The sequence below is a fragment of the Symphalangus syndactylus genome, chromosome 15 (assembly GCF_028878055.3).
Source record: "Symphalangus syndactylus isolate Jambi chromosome 15, NHGRI_mSymSyn1-v2.1_pri, whole genome shotgun sequence".
NCBI lineage: Eukaryota > Metazoa > Chordata > Mammalia > Primates > Hylobatidae > Symphalangus > Symphalangus syndactylus.
The window spans coordinates 7,468,665-7,487,802 of record NC_072437.2 but is presented as its reverse complement, the minus strand read 5'-3'; the positions used below and the strand labels follow the sequence as shown (position 1 = coordinate 7,487,802).

The window sequence follows — 19,138 nt, the reverse complement described above, 5'->3', positions numbered from 1 at the left end:
CTGTGAAACACTAGTTCAGACCTTCAGAAGCTGCTTCAGTACTTTGTGGTGAGATCATGAGCCACAGTGTGGAGTGTTTTGATTTTGAGGGGCTACGATATTTTGACAGCTTTGCAAGTTTCTGCAGTTCCTTATTTGGATTTCCTGGGTCAGCACTGACTTTTCTCTATGCTGTGTTTGGTTTTGCCTCCCTCAGGCTGCAGGAGAAAGCTGCGGACACCATCGAGGCCCTGCAGAAGGCCGGGATCAAGGTCTGGGTTCTCACGGGAGACAAGATGGAGACGGCCGCGGCCACGTGCTACGCCTGCAAGCTCTTCCGCAGGAACACGCAGCTGCTGGAGCTGACCACCAAGAGGATCGAGGAGCAGAGCCTGCACGACGTCCTGTTCGAGCTGAGCAAGACGGTCCTGCGCCACAGCGGGAGCCTGACCAGAGACAACTTCTCCGGGTAGGCAGCGCGTCCCCGCCCCCGCCCCCACACTCCCGCAAATGGGGCTTCAGACCCAGTGGCCTTCACCTGCAAGTCGAGGAACCTCATTGTCTCTACTGGGAGTTCAGTTCTCCCCTGGGGCATTAATGCCAGCTTCTTAGAGGTCAGGTGAACACTGGGAACAAAACGGGCTGTTTTTTCCAGCAATTGTGACGTGTCTTTTTCACATGTGTGTGTATGTGTGTATGTTCAGTTTCACACTGCCGGCTAACAGATGCAAAAGGACATGATTGATAAAATATTTTGAGTGGGATAATTCTCATCTGCTTCTGAGACTTAGGGGCTCTGCTTCAGGCACCTTCAAGCGTCTGCTGGAGGAAGTGGAGATATTAATAATGCATGGTTGTTCGTCTAAGACAAAGCAGTACATGCCCAAGAGTTGTTTTTTTCCCAAGAATATTCAGTAGTTTATTCAGATACATTTTATCGACGCTGTCCTTACTGGTGTTAGATGCATTATCTGAGATTAGATGTTATTTGAATCATTTCAGTTTCATTCATGTAGATAAAGCGAAAGCAGCTCTCTAATTTACACAAATGTTAAGTTATTCATAAATAGCACAGATAATTCCCTCTACCTGATCTGCAATCTGCAGAACTCCTTTTAGGGATTAGAGGTTTGTTTTTTTTTTTGTTTTTTGTTTTTGAGATGGAGCCTCACTCTGTCGCCCAGGCTGGAGTGCAGTGATCTTGGCTCACTGCAATCTCCGCCTCCCAGGTTCAAACAATTCTCCTGCCTCAGCTTCCCAAGTAGCTGAGATTGAAAGTGCTCACCTTTTAATAGAGACGGGGTTTCACCATGTTGGCCAGGCTGGTCTTGAACTCCTGACCTCAGGTGATCCACCCGCCTTGGCCTCCCAAAGTGCTAGGATTACAGGTGTGAGCCACCGCATCCAGCCTCCTTGTCATTTTGAAACCCAGCAAGGAGGAGATTATGACCACGTTCTTTCCAACTTAGGTCATCCAGGCAGAAACCCAAGGACTTAGTTGTAAAGACTGTGACCAAGAAGGTTGAGAATAAAGACTGACCAAGCTCTTAGACCACAAGATGGACGCCTTCCTGTTGTTTCAAAAGTACAGGGACTTAAGGAGTCCACAAGGAGAGCGTGCACCTGCTTTACCTAAAATAAGAATGTTTCATAAAATACACTCTTAAATGTTGAGAAAGGTGTTATGTTCAATACTATAAAAATTGTATTGGTAAAACAAGAAACACTAGTTTCTTAATCCCATGGATTTGTAGCATCTGTCGATATCCAAAAAAATACAGTCTTCTAAAATCTATAGATTCAGTGATTGAGCCATCTTTCTGACTCGCGCACTCTAACAGACTTTCAACAGATATGCAGGACTACGGTTTAATTATCGACGGAGCTGCTCTGTCTCTGATAATGAAGCCTCGAGAAGACGGGAGTTCCGGCAACTACAGGGAGCTCTTCCTGGAAATCTGCCGGAGCTGCAGCGCGGTGCTCTGCTGCCGCATGGCGCCCTTGCAGAAGGCCCAGGTGCTGCCACCCATCCTCGACAGCTGGTGGTCAGGGCGTCTGAAACACTGAACACCGTCCGTTAGGTCTCACCACCTCGGATTGTTAAAAAAATCTAGCAGGGTACCACCTGTTAAAAATAGAAGCAACTGTGATAGAGAGATAGAGATTTAAAACACAGATCTTGTTTTGCTTGTCGGGCCAGTCTCGCTCATTAGTGGGTGTTGACCAGTCAGACGTATGACCCTTCCAGATGCAGCGGCCAGGACAGCTGCCCTGGCTGACTCCTGTTAAAAAAAAAAAAAAAAAAAAAGCTATCTCAGTCACTCCTGAGAATCTACACTAAAGGTGTAAGAGAAGGGAGCTGACATTATTGGGCACCTAATGTGTGCCTCCTACAGATACGAACGCATTTAGCCTCAGAATAACCCTCTCAGATGAATAAGGGCATCAGCTTTACAAATTGGAATAATTTGCCGAAAAGGCTGCAGTTGGGAAATGCCATGAGGATTCAACTTGTCTTGTCCATCAAACTCCAAATGTCTCACACGGCCATGTTGTGGGAAACACACACCTGCACACCTGAAGTTTTTTCTTAAATGGTGTTAAAAGCACTATGGAATATACATGTAAACATGGACGTCTTTCTGATACCAGGAAGCCTAGAAAAGTTCCGACTTTGTTATACCACATTTTAGATATGGTAGACCAATTTCTCTTGAACTGTTCATGAATAACTCCATAATTGGCCAGAGCAACCCAATGGTTAAGGTAAAATACGTCTCACACAAACTCTGGAAACCAAGCAGCTGAAAAGTTGAGGCTTTTATGCATGTGAGTGCACTAATCTGTCAATTTCATTAAAAACCCAGAACCGGGGTCCTCAGAATGACAAGTTGAGCCTAGAGCATTCACAGACCTTCCATGTGAGGAAGACAGTTGGATGTCCTCCTCTCCCTCACATGTGTCACTGCACATAAACCTTACAGAATTACTTCCCGAACGGAGCAGCAACTAAGGGTTTGCCATTTGCTCTTCATGTATTCCATAGTACTTTTTTGAGTTCTCAACTGGCTTTTGAAACGTTTCATACAAATTAACTTGTGTTTCAGTTTCCTATCTTGAAACAAGAAGGCACCCACATGTTTCCCCCCATCTCTTCAGTCTTATAGCTTGAACTGTTTCAGGCACATAGATGGCGGGGGAAAAAGACTATAAAGAAATTGGCTAAAAACTTGGAAATTATTTTTACATAAAATTGTCATATTTGATTTTGCACATGTTACAAATTTGAAAATTAAAATAGCATTAGGAATAGTTTATTTTTAGAAATAGATGCTTTATACCAAATAGCTTGAAGTACCTTGGAATAGTGATCTCTTCTAACAGAATGCAGGGTTCACATTTGCTCCCGTATATTTAAATATGTTTTCCCAGTATTTACACATTTTTCCATATATTTAAATAGATGAATATAACAATAACCACAAACTACTTCATATATCTCACATCTCCACCACCAAAGTTTGTCTACCAGCCTTTTCCAGCTCACGTCATTTTAATCATACCTCGTTTCTTTTACTTTATTTTGTTTTGCTTTCAATATGAAAAAGGTTTTATCCTTTATGGAGAAAACAGACAGAGGATTGTAAATTAGCTCTAAGTAGATAATTTTTTTATTTGCCTAGGCTAACTTTTCATCTTTGTTATTTCTGCCTAGCGAATGAATAACCTGTTCAGAAGTGAAACAGAAGATAAATTCCGCATTTCTTTCTTTTGCAGATTGTTAAATTAATCAAACTTTCAAAGGAGCACCCAATCACGTTAGCAATTGGGGATGGTGCAAACGATGTCAGCATGATTCTGGAAGCACACGTGGGCATAGGTGAGCTTCGTCCTTGCTGCTGGCACGTCCTGGTGGCCAGGTCACCCCTCCACTAGACAAAGGCCCATGGCAGCATGCAGGTGCATTCAAGACACCCCCGTCACCACCCTCGTGTGTGACCGGGAAGGCTCGTGATGATGGTTTCATCCGTTCTTCTCCCCGTCCCTGCCCTGTGCGTGGTATACACAAAGCGTTTCTTCAGCTCCTTCACCTCCGTCTTCTAGGTGTCATCGGCAAGGAAGGCCGCCAGGCTGCCAGGAACAGCGACTATGCAATCCCAAAGTTTAAGCATTTGAAGAAGATGCTGCTTGTTCACGGGCATTTTTATTACATTAGGATATCTGAGCTCGTGCAGTACTTCTTTTATAAGGTAGGAGGATCGCCGCTCCCCCTCACGGTGTCAGCAGCAGGTCACGCACAGGGTGGCACGACCCTTGTCTGAGCCACTTGATGCCACAAGAGGTCATTGATCTCCAAGTAGCAACTGTCAGAAAGGAAGGGGTAAATCTGATTGCAGTCATCTCCCGCTTAGCCGCGGCTTTGCTTTTTACAGTTTCTATTACCTACAGCCAGCCCATGCCCAAAAATATCAAATGGAAAATTGCAGAAATAAACAGTTCCTAAGTTTTAAATTGCATGCCATTCCGAGCAGCGTGATGAAGTCTCATGCCGTCCTGCTGTCACCTTCCCGGGATGTGGCTTGTCCCTTTGTCCAGTGTGCTGATGCTGTGTGTACACTACCTGCCCCTCAGTCACTCTGTAGCTGTCTTGGTGACGAGGTTGACAGATCACAAGAAGAAGAAGGGTGAATACGACACAATAATATATTTTAAGAGGAGGAGGGAGAGACCAAATTCATGTAACTTAGATTATGGTATATTATTATAGTTATTCTATGTTTTATTGTTACTCTCTTAGTGCACCTGCTTTATAAATTAAACCGTATCATGGGTGTGTATGTGTAGGAACACACATACCCATCTACAGCGTAGACAGGGTTCAGGATCATCCACAGATTCTGCATCCCCCCGGGGTCTGGGAATGTACCCCTGAGAATGAGGAGGGCCTGCCGTGCCATGGGAGGAGACCCCCAGCCCTTTCCTCCCCTCCACAGAATTGAGTGTGGAACCAGTGAGAACCTTTCAGGTGGAAATGTTTGAGGAGGGATATTTTAGAATTCGTTATTCACTGTGCAGTTCAATTCTTTCCGTTTATACTGATACCTGCATTGCCTTCTTGTTTCTCTTGGAGTTAACAAATTTCCCCTGTACGTTGTCTGTCCTGAGTGGCCAAAACGTGGTCACATGTGCATTTCAGTTGCCCCTGAAATAAAAGAAAGCTTTCTAGAACCCATTAGTGCTGTTCGGCTGCACGCTGGGCGCACGTGGATCCCTCCTCCCGCATGGGGTGGGCCACGTTGGTAGGTGGCGGCTGCCTCCCTCTGTCCTGTCACCGAACTAACAGTTCTGCCTTGCCTTTCAGAACGTCTGCTTCATCTTCCCTCAGTTTTTATACCAGTTCTTCTGTGGGTTTTCACAACAGGTCAGTCCTAGGGTCTTCAGGGACAGGCCGTCTGAGCCTTCTTTTCCTTCCCCCAGTGGGTGGCTGCCATGGGGAGAGGAGACTTGGGAATGAGCAGCACTCCCTGGCACCACGAGGAAGGCAGGGTGCCCAGCAGCAAGTGGGGGTGAAGGGTCAGGCAGGGGTGAAGAGTCAGGTATGTTGGGGGGCGGGCACGGAGCTGAGGAGTTGCCATCCTGGAGGCCGCTTGTTCCATGACTTCTGAAATTGCTGTGGCCCTGAGATGCGGGCCAGTGATGATGTGGTCTCCTCGGGGCCCAGCAGTGCCGGGCTGGGCGTCCTGATGCTACTGCAAGAATTAACTCCAACTCGAGGTCCTTGTGGACATGGGCCACCCCAGTGCCTGGCACGTTAACACATGCAATGTGCTCGTAGGGGAAGAAGACAGTTCCCATTTGGGAGGGGTGAAGGTTTCCCCGAGCATCTGCCCTAGATGGACACCTCCTTCTGTCACGTGTGTGCTCAGTGGTTGGCGGGCGAACTGTCTTCGTGGGAAGTGACTGGGACCAGAGTCACTGAAGCTTGAAGATGGCAATCAGAATTGCAAATGTTTTTTATGACTTTTTTCCTTTTTTTTTTTTTTCTTGAAGTTTGTGCTGATAGAATGGGATGAGTCAGTGTTAGGCTTTTTTGCCAGCTGTGACTTTCATCCTGAAATCACAGTTGATATCACAGACCCTAGTTTATATCGTTAAGCTTTGAAAAGTGCTCTGGTCTTTCTATGCATTTCAGAAAGAAAATACATTTAATCAAAAGATCCAAAAAGTTTGTAACAGTGCACTGAGGTGCCGCTCCCTTGTGACTTTCCTCTTACAGACTTTGTACGACACTGCATATCTGACCCTCTACAACATCAGCTTCACCTCCCTGCCAATCCTCCTGTACAGCCTCATGGAGCAGCATGTTGGCATCGACGTGCTCAAGAGAGACCCAACCCTGTACAGGTACCATCCTCCAAACAGCCTCTCCTGAGAGCAGAGAGAATAACTAGGCAGCACTCTGGCAGTTCCTTCCAGTAGCCACCTGGCAGACCCCAGTTAAGGGCCAGAAGCATTTGGCATCTGCTGATACTCTTGCTTGGTCAGGAGCTTGTTTAAACCGGAAGCAACATAGTTCAAATGGAGATTCTTCAAGTCTTGCTGGATGGTTTACGCTGCATTTGGAACGTCTGTGTGGAGCCAGTTTGCACTTTCCTGTGCTTTCTGACAGTCCTGAGGGAGCCGGGGTACAAGTGTCTTCCTCGTTGTGACCCTAGGGAATCTGTGGCCTAAGTTATCCTTTAAAACCATGTGTGTTCTATTCAGTGAGAAAAAAGAAAAATTAACAGCTCTGATTTCAGGGTGTCTTTTCTCCCAAAAAGTTATTTTTTTTAATAATATGGAAGAGATATTTTTCTGCTTCAGAAATGCCCCGCAAGGTCTATGGCAGATTCAGCATGTTACTGTTTTCCATGGTCTTTTAAATTGTATTAGCCCATTTTCATCCTGCTGCGAAGACATACCTGAGACTGGGTAATTTATGAAGGAAGGAGGTTTAATGGACTCACAGTTCCGCATGGCTGGGGAGGCCTCACAATCATGGCGGAAGGCATGAGGAGCAAAGGCACGTCTTACATGGTGGCAGACAGGAGAGCGTGTGCAGGAGAACTTTCCTTTGTAAAACCGTCAGATATGGTGAGACGTAGTCACTATTGTGAGAACAACATGGGAAAAACCGCCCCCATGACTCAATCACTGCCCATCAGGTCCCTCCCATGACACGTGGGGATCATGGGAGCTACAATTCAAGATGAGATTTGGGTGGGGACACAGCCAACCCTATCATAAATTAAAATTTTATTTTTCAGATAATTTCACATCCATATGCAGTTGTAAGAAATAATAGATTCCGTGGGCTCTGATCCCATGTCCCTTAATGGTGACACGCAAGAAACTGCAGTCCAGCATCACATCCAGTGTATTGATGTTGGTGCCGTTCACCCGTTCCCTTATTCAGATCACCCAGCTTTCCCTGCACTCATGTACGTGTGTGTACATGACACGTGTATGTGTGTGTTCAGTTCTGTGCAGTCTTCTCACGTGCTTGTTTCCTGCATCCACCACCATAGCCAAGACCACTCACTTCCCTGCCTGGGATTCACAGGAATCCATGCATCGGCCTCACTGCCCTCATCAGAATATTTAGCCATTCTGTGGGATCTTGAGGGCTTGGATCCAAAAATAATCACTGTAGGTGATTAAGGACAACGATAAAAAGGCAAACTTCTGAGTTTGTTTTACATCTTTAATAATTGGGAATAAATCTAAGAAAACGGGAGAAGATACACTGTTCTAGACATGTGTCTGAAAGGAATCCTGCAAATTCTGTCTTACTGAACAGGCGTAAGGTGTCACGTCAGGCATAAGGTGTCACGTCAGGCGTAAGGTGTCACGTCAGGCGTAAGGTGTCACAGCAGGTGTAAGGTGTCACGTCAGGCGTAAGGTGTCACGTCAGGCGTAAGGTGTCACAGCAGGCATAAGGTGTCACGTCAGGCGTAAGGTGTCACAAGCTCAGTGAATGTCAGGTGTGAGCCTTGTGTTCTCTGTTCTTTACTTTCACAAGCAGCAGCGTGTGGCAGCATCTCTGCCTATGACGATATTGCAGTGAATATGAGAGAGAAAATATCTGAGCAAAAGTTAGCCAAAGACACGAGTGGGTAGTGAAATGCTGGTTGTGACGAACATGCCACATTTGTGGCCAGAGCACAAACTTGATGTTTACTGGCTGCACACATCTTATCCCATGAAGACAACGTCCAGGGATGGCCACCCCAGAGCCCGGGGGAGGTGCCGGGCCCTGATTCTCCAAGACACACGCTGTGCACCTTTCTCCTCACACAGGGACGTCGCCAAGAATGCCCTGCTGCGCTGGCGCGTGTTCATCTACTGGACGCTCCTGGGACTGTTTGACGCGCTGGTGTTCTTCTTTGGTGCTTATTTCGTGTTTGAAAATACAACTGTGACAAGCAATGGGCAGGTCAGTACGGAGCTTGATCGCGCTGACTTAGCTGCTTAGGAATAAACCCTCCCAAGCCCATATGATGATTTTGCCAAAGCAGAATTCAATGCAGCCCATGCAGCTTCCCAGCGGGGGGTCGATCACCACATGCGCAGTAATTCAGTGCAGCCCATGCAGCTTCCCAGCGGGGGGTCGATCACCACATGTGCAGTAATTCAGTGCAGCCCCCGCAGCTTCCCAGGGGGGTCGATTACCACATGCGCAGTAATTCAGTGCAGCCCATGCAGCTTCCCAGCGGGGTCCATCACCACATGCGCAGTAATTCAGTGCAGCCCATGCAGCTTCCCAGCGGGGGGTCGATCACCACATGCGTGGTAAATCAGTGCAGCCCATGCAGCTTCCCAGTGGGGGGTCGATCACCACATGCGCAGTAATTCAGTGCAGCCCATGCAGCTTCCCAGCGGGGTCCATCACCACATGCGCAGTAATTCAGTGCAGCCCATGCAGCTTCCCAGCGGGGGGTCGATCACCACATGGGTGGTAATTCAGTGCAGCCCATGCAGCTTCCCAGTGGGGGGTCGATCACCACATGCGCAGTAATTCAGTGCAGCCCATGCAGCTTCCCAGCGGGGGGTCGATCACGACATGCGCAGTAATTCAGTGCAGCCCATGCAGCTTCCCAGCGGGGGGTCGATCACCACATGTGCAGTAATTCAGTGCAGCCCCCGCAGCTTCCCAGGGGGGTCGATTACCACATGCGCAGTAATTCAGTGCAGCCCATGCAGCTTCCCAGTGGGGGGTCGATCACCACATGCGCAGTAATTCAGTGCAGCCCATGCAGCTTCCCAGTGGGGGGGTCGATCACCACATGCGCAGTAATTCAGTGCAGCCCATGCAGCTTCCCAGCGGGGTCCATCACCACATGTGTGTAGCTCTGGGTTGCTTTAAAGATCACATTACCTGAGTGTTCAGTGTTGCTGTAAGGAAATGTCCTGCTGAGGGTTTTTTTTGGTTTTTTTTGTTGTTGTTGTTGAGACGGAGTCTCGCTCTGTCACCCAGGCTGGAGTGCAGTGGCGCAATCTTGGCTCACTGCAAGCTCCGCCTCCCGGGTTCACGCCATTCTCCTGCCTCAGCTTCCCAAGTAGCTGGGACTACAGGCGCCCGCCACCACGCCCGGCTGACTTTCTGTATTTTTAGTAGAGACGGGGTTTTACCGTGTTAGCCAGGGTGGTCTCGATCTCCTGACCTCAGGTGATCTGCCCGCCTCGGCTTCCCAAAGTGCTGCGATTACAGGCGTGAGCCACCGTGCATGGCCGGCCTGCTGAGGTTTTCAGACTTTATCTCTGTAACTTACAGTTCACCATCAGCTCGTTACCTAGTGGTACAATTATACCATTTAGACATTGCGTTTTTGATGTGGGAATGAATTCCACGTTGAGCCCGTGTTAGATTTCCCCGAGCACCATACTTAGTCGGCTTCCTCTGCGATTAATACATTTGTAGTTTTCTAGCGGGCATTCACTCTCTGGTTGTTTGCCTCACCCCTGGGGGTTTGTTTTATTCGTATCTTGCTTTTTTCTTTTTGCCACTGGCGTCCCTTCCCACCCTCAGGTAATGACTACCAACACACATATGGTAAGACAATCGTGGGTTTGTCATTTCTCTGTGTTTTTGGAGTGCATTACAAATGAAATATTTCTCGAAAATATTTTCAAACGTGACTTCCTGTGTGCTTTGTCGGTAGAAACGCTGTTAGCTGCTGCTGCCCTACGCACCCCGGAGCTAGCTCTGTGTTAGAAGGGTGTGTGCGCCTCCTGACGCACATCCTTGCCGTGTTCCCTCGGTTTCCATGTCACGGTGGCCCATTGAGTCAAGGATGTTTTCCGAATTGACTGGATTCATGGGAGCTTCCCTCGACTTTAAGTTAAAGGCAGCACAGGCATGTGTGGGAGGCCCGGTGGGACCCTGTGCTTCCTGAGAGAGCCACAGCAGGCATTCAGTAGATGTCAGAGGCCATCCCTGCTTAAATGCCTCAGGTATTTAGCCGTACAAGCAAACACCAGTGCTGACCTCGGAGAAAGTCCCTCTTCAGCAGCCCCTTCTGGGTGACTTCTAAACAGAAATCGGCTTCGTTCCTTGTTTAGCCTGACCTCTCTCTCCCTGTGTGTTTGTCCCTCAGACTGCTGGGTTCAAACACAAAAGTCCTGCTCTGTGTCCTGTGCACCGTTTACCTGCTTTAGTCATTTTCGTTTATCTTTACTAAACACTGCTGTTATCCTTCGTCATAACTTAAATCAATTTTTACCAGGTCGATCTTGAGAATCCATTCAAATATTATTTCACTGTTTTAAAAGCTTTAAGTTTTCTAGCATTTATTCTTTGTCTTCGTTTATTTTAATTGAATAATTCCTGAATGCCACCAGGCCATGAATGTCATCAAATAGAGCTACCTGTTGATTCTTTTGTATCTTTTATGAGATTTTCCTCCGGGTTGGGCTTACGTAAGCATCTTGCGTAGCCCTTAAAGAGAACTAAGAGGTAGTGTCCTGAGCACTGAGATTCCAGGCTCCTGGCGGCTGCTGATGGCGATAGCAAGTCCCCTTTTTCCCGCACTTGATTTTCCAGTTTTCTCTCACAAACACCATCCTGGTTCACTACAACCACCCTTTCAGCTGGACATTCAGATCATGTGAAAGCTGAGGAAAGAGAAGTGCGGACAGACTAGACACTCTGTGCAGGGTCAGCTCCCGAGGGGCAGGTCCTGGGTCACACCCAGACGTCCGGCACCAGACTTCATGGTGTTGCCCGGTGCAGCCTCTGGGTTGTTCCAGTTCTGAATTTCAGCATGAATGTGAAGGTGCCTCCCAAGAGCCCCCAGAGATGGACTTCAGGGGCGAGGACACGGGCGCCACTGTCCTAGAAGGGCTGCCCGGCTGTGCTCCTGAATGAGGTGCTGGCAACGCAGTGCCAGGGGCTTCTCTCAGCCTTCCTGGTAGGGTCTCTGCAGCATCTCCGCCTTCTCGGATCCCTGGAGCCCTGGCGTGTCCCCAGCCAGCTGCACCTGGTGGTCAGTGGGCACTGTAGCTCTGCTGCCTTCCTGGGATCCAAGGGTTTCTACTAGCTCCTGTTTCCTGGTCTCTTCCGGCTGTACCCTCCAGCCCCTGGCTACGTCCTGGAAGGTACCTTGAGCCCCCACGGAACCCGCGTTCAGCCCTGGGGTGATGCCAGCACTCAGGGAACTTGGGGGCAGTCCTAGTGGCTGACAGCCCTCTTGGTCCTTATTTAGCAATTTGGGGTTGGGGTGCTCACCCCTGAGAATTTCCCTTCCAACCAAGATATTCCCAATGGGGTTACAGTCCAGAAGCCCCCTGGGATTGATTGTTCTTGGGTGAGAGCTACTTTGTTTTAAAGAACTAAATTATTCTACAGAAATGTCTATAGATCCTGTGTAGGATTGGGGGAACAATAGAATTATGGACATCTCTTTCAAAAGTTCACCAATGGAGCATTTTCTGCACTGACATCGTAAGCCATAGTAACTTCTCATTTTGATGCCACAATGAGAATGCAAAGACAACAGTTATTTGTTGAACAGCAAGACATTCCTAAGTGAACGGTTAAAAGCTTGGAATGTGCTTTGATAGACGTAGGATGCAGTAAGAACAGCTGAAACACGAGCGGTCCACGTATGGGTGAGGTGGGAGGCGGAGGGATCTGCACAGGGAGGGGAAGCAGTGGATGCCACTTGTGACCATGACCTTGAGAAGGCGCAAGTAAGTTATGCTGGCCGTGGGGTGTTTTTATACATCAGAGTTAAATGGGTCTTGTCTGAGGGCTTTTTTGAGCAGAAAGCTTCTATAGGAATACTCATTCTCAAAGGAGGGAGGAAGTGGGGGCATGGGGCTTAGCCTGCAGTGGTGGAGGCTGGCCAGCCCCAGAGGCAGATCTGCTGAAGGAGTCAGGCTTTCGCGCCGGTCATGTTCTTGGCTCAGGTGTGTCTGTTGCATGAGGACAGGGTTCTGCAGAAATCAGAAACAGGAGCTTCACTGGGGATGGCGTTGATGTCACTTGGGAAAAAAGGGTCCCTGTGAACAGCCCTTTGAGAAAGGAGATTGGTGTCCCAGGGATGCCTGCCACCCCGAGAATCCGATGGAAATAACGACCAGCAATTGTGATAACAAACTATCCGCACATGTTAGTCCATTTTCACATGGCTTTAAAGAGCTACCTGAGACAGGGTGATTTAGGAAGAAAAGAGGTTGAATCGACCCACAGTTCTGCAGGCTGCACAGGAAACATGGCTGGGGAGGCCTCAGGAAACTTACAGTCATGGCAGAAGGCAAAGGGGAAGCAGGGACCTTCTTCACAAGGCTGCAGGAGAGAGAGAGAGCAAAGGGGAAAACGCTACACACTTGGAAACAACCAGATCTCATGAGAACTCACTCGCCCACCGTCACGAGATCTGCAAGGAGGACGTCCATGATTCAGTCACCTCCCACCAGGCTCTCCCTCCAACACATGGGAATTATAATTTGAGATGAGATTTGGGTGAGGACACAAAGCCAAACCACATCACGGCAGTTCACCTGGGGGCCCCACTTCAGGCCACCAAGGGAATAAGAGGGCTTTCCAGAGATGCGTTTCAGGATAGCTTCCAGAGGACGTGGACACAGGTCAGTAATGGGTCAGCGTTTCTCAGGGGCCCTGCCCAAGATGCCTGATTCTGGATTCACGATAGCTGTGCTTTGTTCCTCACCTATAAAGCTTACAGCTGTGGCCCATGTGCTCTGCAGGACCAGGCATCCTGAGGCCTGACTCCTCATCCCAGCTCTGCCATGACCCCCTAAACCCAGGGAGCCCCAGCTGGGAGCTTTTAGAAAGGCAGCTTCTCGGCTCACAGCAGGGAGAGGGGACAGTGAGGAGGCCGTGTGAGTTGACTGCAGTTATCACCTGTGGCGCTGTTGGTGACACACACTGCTTCACAGGGCACCCTTTTTTTCATGTCTTGCTGCCATCTAACTTTTTCAGAGTTCTGTGTTGGGAGGCGAGGCCTGGGGGAGGAAGAGGAGAGCTGGGCAGTGTGAGGGGCTTTTCCTTCAGGCCCAGCCGATGTGGTTGTCTGAGTACAAAGCCGCCCTCACCTGCTGTGGAGGCACCACTTGGCTGAAAGCGTTAGCTTCCAGTTACAGCACAGCAGCCTCCTGCTCCCTAGCACCTTGCTGGCCACAGGAGCTTGTAGGCTGCTGCCAAGCCACAGCTGTTCCTAGAGGCATGATATTTTCCTGCCCCAGAAGTTAAGCCATGAAGAGACGGCGCTTTTTGGTGAGTGCGAAACAGGCTTCTCACCCGGGCTCTGCTGACACTGGGGTCAGACGTACATCCTCATGGGCCACTGTCCTGTGCACTCAGCAGCCCCTCCACCCCCCATCCAAAGCTAGCAGACCCCACGCCCTACAAATGTCTCCTCCACTGCCAGGTGTCCCTGGGGGCAAGGCTGCCCCGGCCGAGAACCACAAGCGTGTGTGGATCTGAGTGACATTGTAGGCCCGGCATTTCCATACCAGAAGGAAGAGGCCCACTTTTGATCACGACGAGGAAGTGAGGGAAAACCTGAAGGATGTGTTGATGGGGGCCCCTAAGAAGCCGGTGTTCACTACAAAAGGTCCTAACACTTTTTTCTAGAATCTACAAGTAAGATGTTATCCCACTGACCATGTCGGAGGACTGTAGCCCACACCCTCACCTCAGCTGAATCAAGGGGTATGGTGATAGGTATATTGTTTTGGTTGAAAATGCATTCTGAAGAACAGCCATTTGTATTCCAGCTTTTTAATTTTTTTTTTTTTTTTTTTTCTGAGAGGGAGTCTTTGCTCTGTCGCCCAGGCTGGAGTGCAGTGGCATGATGTCTGCTCACTGCAACCTTCGCCTCCTGGGCTCAAGCAATTCTGCCTTGGCCTCCCTAGTGGCTGGGATTACAGGCATGTGCCACTACGCCCTGCTAATTTTTGTATTCTTAGTAGAGATGGGGTTTCACCATGTTGGCCAAGCTGGTCTCAAACTCTTGACCTCGTGATCCGCCCACCTCAGCCTCCCAAAGTGCTGGGATTACAGGTGTGAGTCACCACACCCAGCCCACTTTTTAATTCTTTATAAAATAAAATTCCCTGCAAGGTGCAGTTCACGGAATCCGACAAACTAGAAATTGGGCCACAGCACAGGAGCGTCCGGAAGGAAAGCGGGTTCTCCCGGACAAGTTTCCAGTCGGGGGTTTTCCCCAAGGCAGGGGGTCTGGGCAGCAGCCCTTTCTGGCCTGTGCCCCGTGCGGTAGAGAGGTGCGCTGTCCTCAGGGGTCGGGCGCGTGGTCCTCAGGGTCCTCGGGTCGGGCACGCGGTCCTCAGGGGTCGGGTGCGGTGTCCTCGGGTCGGGCGTGCTGTCCTCACGGGTCGGGCACGGTGTCCTCGGGTCGGGCGCACTGTCCTCACGGGTTGGGTGCAGTGTCCTCAGGTGTCAGACGTGCTGTCCTCACGGATCAGGCGCGCTGTCCTCAGGGTCCTTAGATGTCGGGCACGCTGTCCTCACGGGTCAGGCAAGGGGTCCTCAGGGGTCAGGCGTGGTGTCCTCGGGTCGGGCGCGGTGTCCTCAGGGGTCAGACGTGCTGTCCTCGGGGTCCTCAGAGGTCGGGCGCGCTGTCCTCAGGGTCCTCAGGGGTCGGGCGTGCGGTCCTCACGGGTTGGGTGTGTGGTCCTCAAAGGTCTGTCTGTGTCTGGGCTGCATTGCCAGCTGGCAGCTCCTGGGTCCCACTGACCCCTCCTCCACGGCCACCTGGGCGTGACTGCTGGCGGATCTGTGGTTCTGGCCGCACGCGGGGCAGCCTCTGTCCAGCCCTGTCCTGTCTGCTGGCTTGTCTTCTCTGTCCTGAGGGAGGTTCCCCAAGGGAAGCCCCCAGGCTTCCCCCTCTGCGTGGGTGCCTGGGGTGTTTCCCCTGATCATTTACTGGCAGAACGTTCCCACGGCTGTTCTTCAACAGCAGGCAGGAGTCTGAGCTGAGTTCAGAAGGGAACAGACACAATCTATGAGTTTGTTCCTGAAACCCGTGGAATGTAGCTGTGTAATCAGGCAACCGTCTCTTCTACATAAAACACAAAACAGAAAAAGGAGGTTCACATGTACCCGAGTTTGCATTATGGATATTTAAATGCCAGCTGTGAGGGAGTTTTTGTGCTCAGTCTGAGACCTTGGGACCGACGTCTGTGGTGGCTGAGAGCATTGAGCAGGAGCAGTGTCAAGAGGGAGCAGCAAGTTCCAGATAGGTGGGCTCTGAGCGCATCACCAAGCCACAGAACTGCAGCCGGGAAATGGGGGCGTCCTGCCGTGCTCTGGGGGCTGCTGCATCTTCTTTTATGTGATAATAAGAAAATACAGTGCTTATATCTTTGGGGTTTGAAGTGTTGGCATGCAAGAAAAATGAGGTGTATTTTCTAAAACTCTTGATTGTGAAGGAGAAAAAAAAAATACATAAAAACGAGATGACTTGGACTATTTTCCCCAAACAGATATTTGGAAACTGGACATTTGGGACGCTGGTATTCACTGTGATGGTGTTCACAGTCACACTAAAGGTAAGTGGTCTCGTGCTCACATTCCTCCCCCAGCCACAGTGAACCCCTGCAGTGTAGGCCTCATGTGCTCTGAGCTCTCTGAATTATAACTCCATACTGAGGCTGGAAGCCACTCTGCACCCAGCCTTGGCTGGCTCCTGGGGCACCCCCGGGCATCCTCATCCTGCTGTTTAGACAAGTAATGCACAACCACTCAGCACACCCAGCCACCCCGCGTGCAAACCTCAGAGCTACACCGCAGGTAACCTCGGGAGCAAGCTGCTGCTTCGTGAAAGAATTCAGGCTAGAATTCTTTTCAGTGGCAAGTAGCCCTCCCCTTAGCACCATCAAAATACACTTTAATTGAAACAAATTAATGTATTTTGAAAAATTTCACTCTTTAAAGTCCAGTGAAATTCTATATAGAATATATCATTATGAAATCTCAAAACCTATCAGACTGAGTCTTAAAAAGTGATATCAAAACATTCCTAAGGTGATTTTCTTAGACAGTGATATAAACAACACCTGATTCTAAAGTAACTTTCTGGCCAGGCACTGTGGCTCATGCCTGTAATCCCAGCACTTTGGGAGGCCAAGGTGGGTGGATCACCTGAGATTAGCAGTTCGAGACCAGCCTGGCAAACATGCCGAAACCGTCTTTACTAAAAAAACAAAAAGTAGCTGGGCGTGGTTGCACGCACCTATAATCCCAGCTACTTGGGAGGCTGAGGCACGAGAATCACTTGAACCCGGGAGGTTGCAGTGAGCCAAGATCCAACTACTGCACTGGGCAGTACTACTGTGTGGGGTGTGGCTTTGTCTTCCTGAGTGGTGTGAGGTGTGGCTTTGTCTCCTGAGTGGTGTGAGGTGTGGCTTTGTCTCCTGACAAAGAAAATTTTAAAAAGTAACTTTCTTCGGTAGAGACATAAAGAACACCTTAATCTGAATGACTTTCTTCAGTGGTGATATAAACAACACCTTGGTCTGTGGCCCCGATGCTAACATCTGGGAAATGCATCCATGGCTCCCTTCCCCAGGACCCAGGGCTGTGGCGTCCCCACATTCTTCCTCTCCATGGGCAGTGTGAGGTGTGGCTTTGTCTCCCGAGTGGTGTGAGGTGTGGCTTTGTCTTCCTGAGTGGTGTGAGGTGTGGCTTTGTCTTCCTGAGCGGTGTGAGCTGTGGCTTTGTCTCCTGAGCGGTGTGAGCTGTGGCTTTGTCTTCCTGAATGGTGTGGGGTGTGGCTTTGTCTTCCTGAGTGGTGTGGGGTGTGGCTTTGTCTTCCTGAGTGGTGTGGGGTGTGGCTTTGTCTTCCTGAGCGGTGTGAGGTGTGGCTTTGTCTCCTGAGTGGTGTGGGGTGTGGCTTTGTCTCCTGAGCGGTGTGAGGTGTGGCTTTGTCTCCTGAGTGGTGTGGGGTGTGGCTTTGTCTCCTGAGCGGTGTGAGGTGTGGCTTTGTCTCCTGAGTGGTGTGAGGTGTGGCTTTGTCTCCTGAGCGGTGTGAGCTGTGGCTTTGTCTTCCTGAATGGTGTGGGGTGTGGCTTTGTCTTCCTGAGTGGTGTGGGGTGTGGCTTTGTCTCCTGAGCGGTGTGAGGTGTGGCTTTGTCTCCTGAGTGGTGTGGGGTGTGGCTTTGTCTTCCTGAGTGGTGTGGGGTGTGGCTTTGTCTTCCTGAGCGGTGTGAGGTGTGGCTTTGTCTTCCTGAGCGGTGTGAGGTGTGGCTTTGTCTTCCTGAGCGGTGTGAGCTGTGGCTTTGTCTTCCTGAATGGTGTGGGGTGTGGCTTTGTCTTCCTGAGTGGTGTGGGGTGTGGCTTTGTCTTCCTGAGCGGTGTGAGGTGTGGCTTTGTCTCCTGAGTGGTGTGGGGTGTGGCTTTGTCTCCTGAGCGGTGTGAGGTGTGGCTTTGTCTCCTGAGTGGTGTGGGGTGTGGCTTTGTCTCCTGAGCGGTGTGAGGTGTGGCTTTGTCTCCTGAGTGGTGTGAGGTGTGGCTTTGTCTCCTGAGCGGTGTGAGCTGTGGCTTTGTCTTCCTGAGTGGTGTGAGGTGTGGCTTTGTCTCCTGAGCGGTGTGAGGTGTGGCTTTGTCTCCTGAGTGGTGTGGGGTGTGGCTTTGTCTCCTGAGTGGTGTGGGGTGTGGCTTTGTCTTCCTGAGTGGTGTGAGGTGTGGCTTTGTCTCCTGAGCGGTGTGAGGTGTGGCTCTGTCTGCTGAGCGGCGTGAGGTGTGGCTTTGTCTCCTGAGCGGTGTGAGGTGTGGCTCTGTCTGCTGAGCGGCGTGAGGTGTGGCTTTGTCTTCCTGAGCCGTTTTGTGTGGGCATTGAGTCGTCATTGCTGGGTCTTATGTTTGGTTTAGTTTTTCATCACTCCCCTGGCTGTCTGTCCCGCCCATCACGATCATTCTGACTGCTCAGATGACACCGTTAACTGCCCTTTTTTTTCCCTTTTAGCTTGCATTAGACACACACTACTGGACTTGGATCAACCATTTTGTCATCTGGGGGTCACTGCTGTTCTATGTCGTCTTTTCGCTTCTCTGGGGAGGAGTGATCTGGTAAATATCTAATAAGTAGCTGATAATCTGATAAACATCATGTGATTGTTATTTTTTTATCAAGGGTTGAAGACATATTTTCTGTGCAGCCTCGTTGGTTGGGGCAAGTGTTTGTTGAATACCTGCTGTGTGCTGGGTGTCATGTGGGGTCCTGGGATACAGTCAGGGGCAAGACACGGGGGGGGGGTCCCTGCTCCTATGACTTGCACCTTCAGGGGGAGAAAGATGCTAACTGATAACAGTTTGTGATGAGTTATACGGAGGAACAGACCAGGTTCTACACCAGGGGACCTATGTCCGATTGAAAGGCCAGAGATGACTTTTCAGAAACAGTCATTTGGAACCTGGAAGAAGAGCACCGTCATCACAGCAAGTCCCAGCTGGTAACCGCCTCCCACAACGAGGCACCGGCCAGGCATTCGACAGGCCCCATCTCACTCCATCCTCACACCCCACAGCAAGACGGGGCCCAGGCATGGTGGGGCTGGACCTTGCCCGCAGCAGCTTGACTCCTGGGGGAGGCTCTGGTTCGGGGGAGAGCAGCAGGCACGCAGGCCCGGGCAG

The 19,138-nt window shown here is 50.1% G+C and overlaps 1 protein-coding gene across 9 annotated transcripts in view; it reads left to right on the top strand.

The window, feature by feature from the left end:
- ATP11A (ATPase phospholipid transporting 11A) overlaps positions 1-19,138 on the top strand; it is a 191,673-nt gene that overhangs the window by 159,455 nt on the left and 13,080 nt on the right. For 8 of the 9 annotated variants that reach the window (XM_055244925.2, XM_055244924.2, XM_055244926.2 and 5 more), the window contains exons 19-27: positions 197-448; positions 1,821-1,995; positions 3,757-3,859; positions 4,084-4,229; positions 5,342-5,401; positions 6,257-6,384; positions 8,320-8,455; positions 15,991-16,056; positions 18,471-18,574. In XM_055244925.2, coding sequence (XP_055100900.1) covers positions 197-448; positions 1,821-1,995; positions 3,757-3,859; positions 4,084-4,229; positions 5,342-5,401; positions 6,257-6,384; positions 8,320-8,455; positions 15,991-16,056; positions 18,471-18,574 — 1,170 coding nt within the window. Of the gene's footprint in view, positions 1-196; positions 449-1,820; positions 1,996-3,756; positions 3,860-4,083; positions 4,230-5,341; positions 5,402-6,256; positions 6,385-6,912; positions 8,297-8,319; positions 8,456-15,990; positions 16,057-18,470; positions 18,575-19,138 lie in introns of those variants that run through there. The other variant, XM_063618593.1, reaches the window with a different exon arrangement.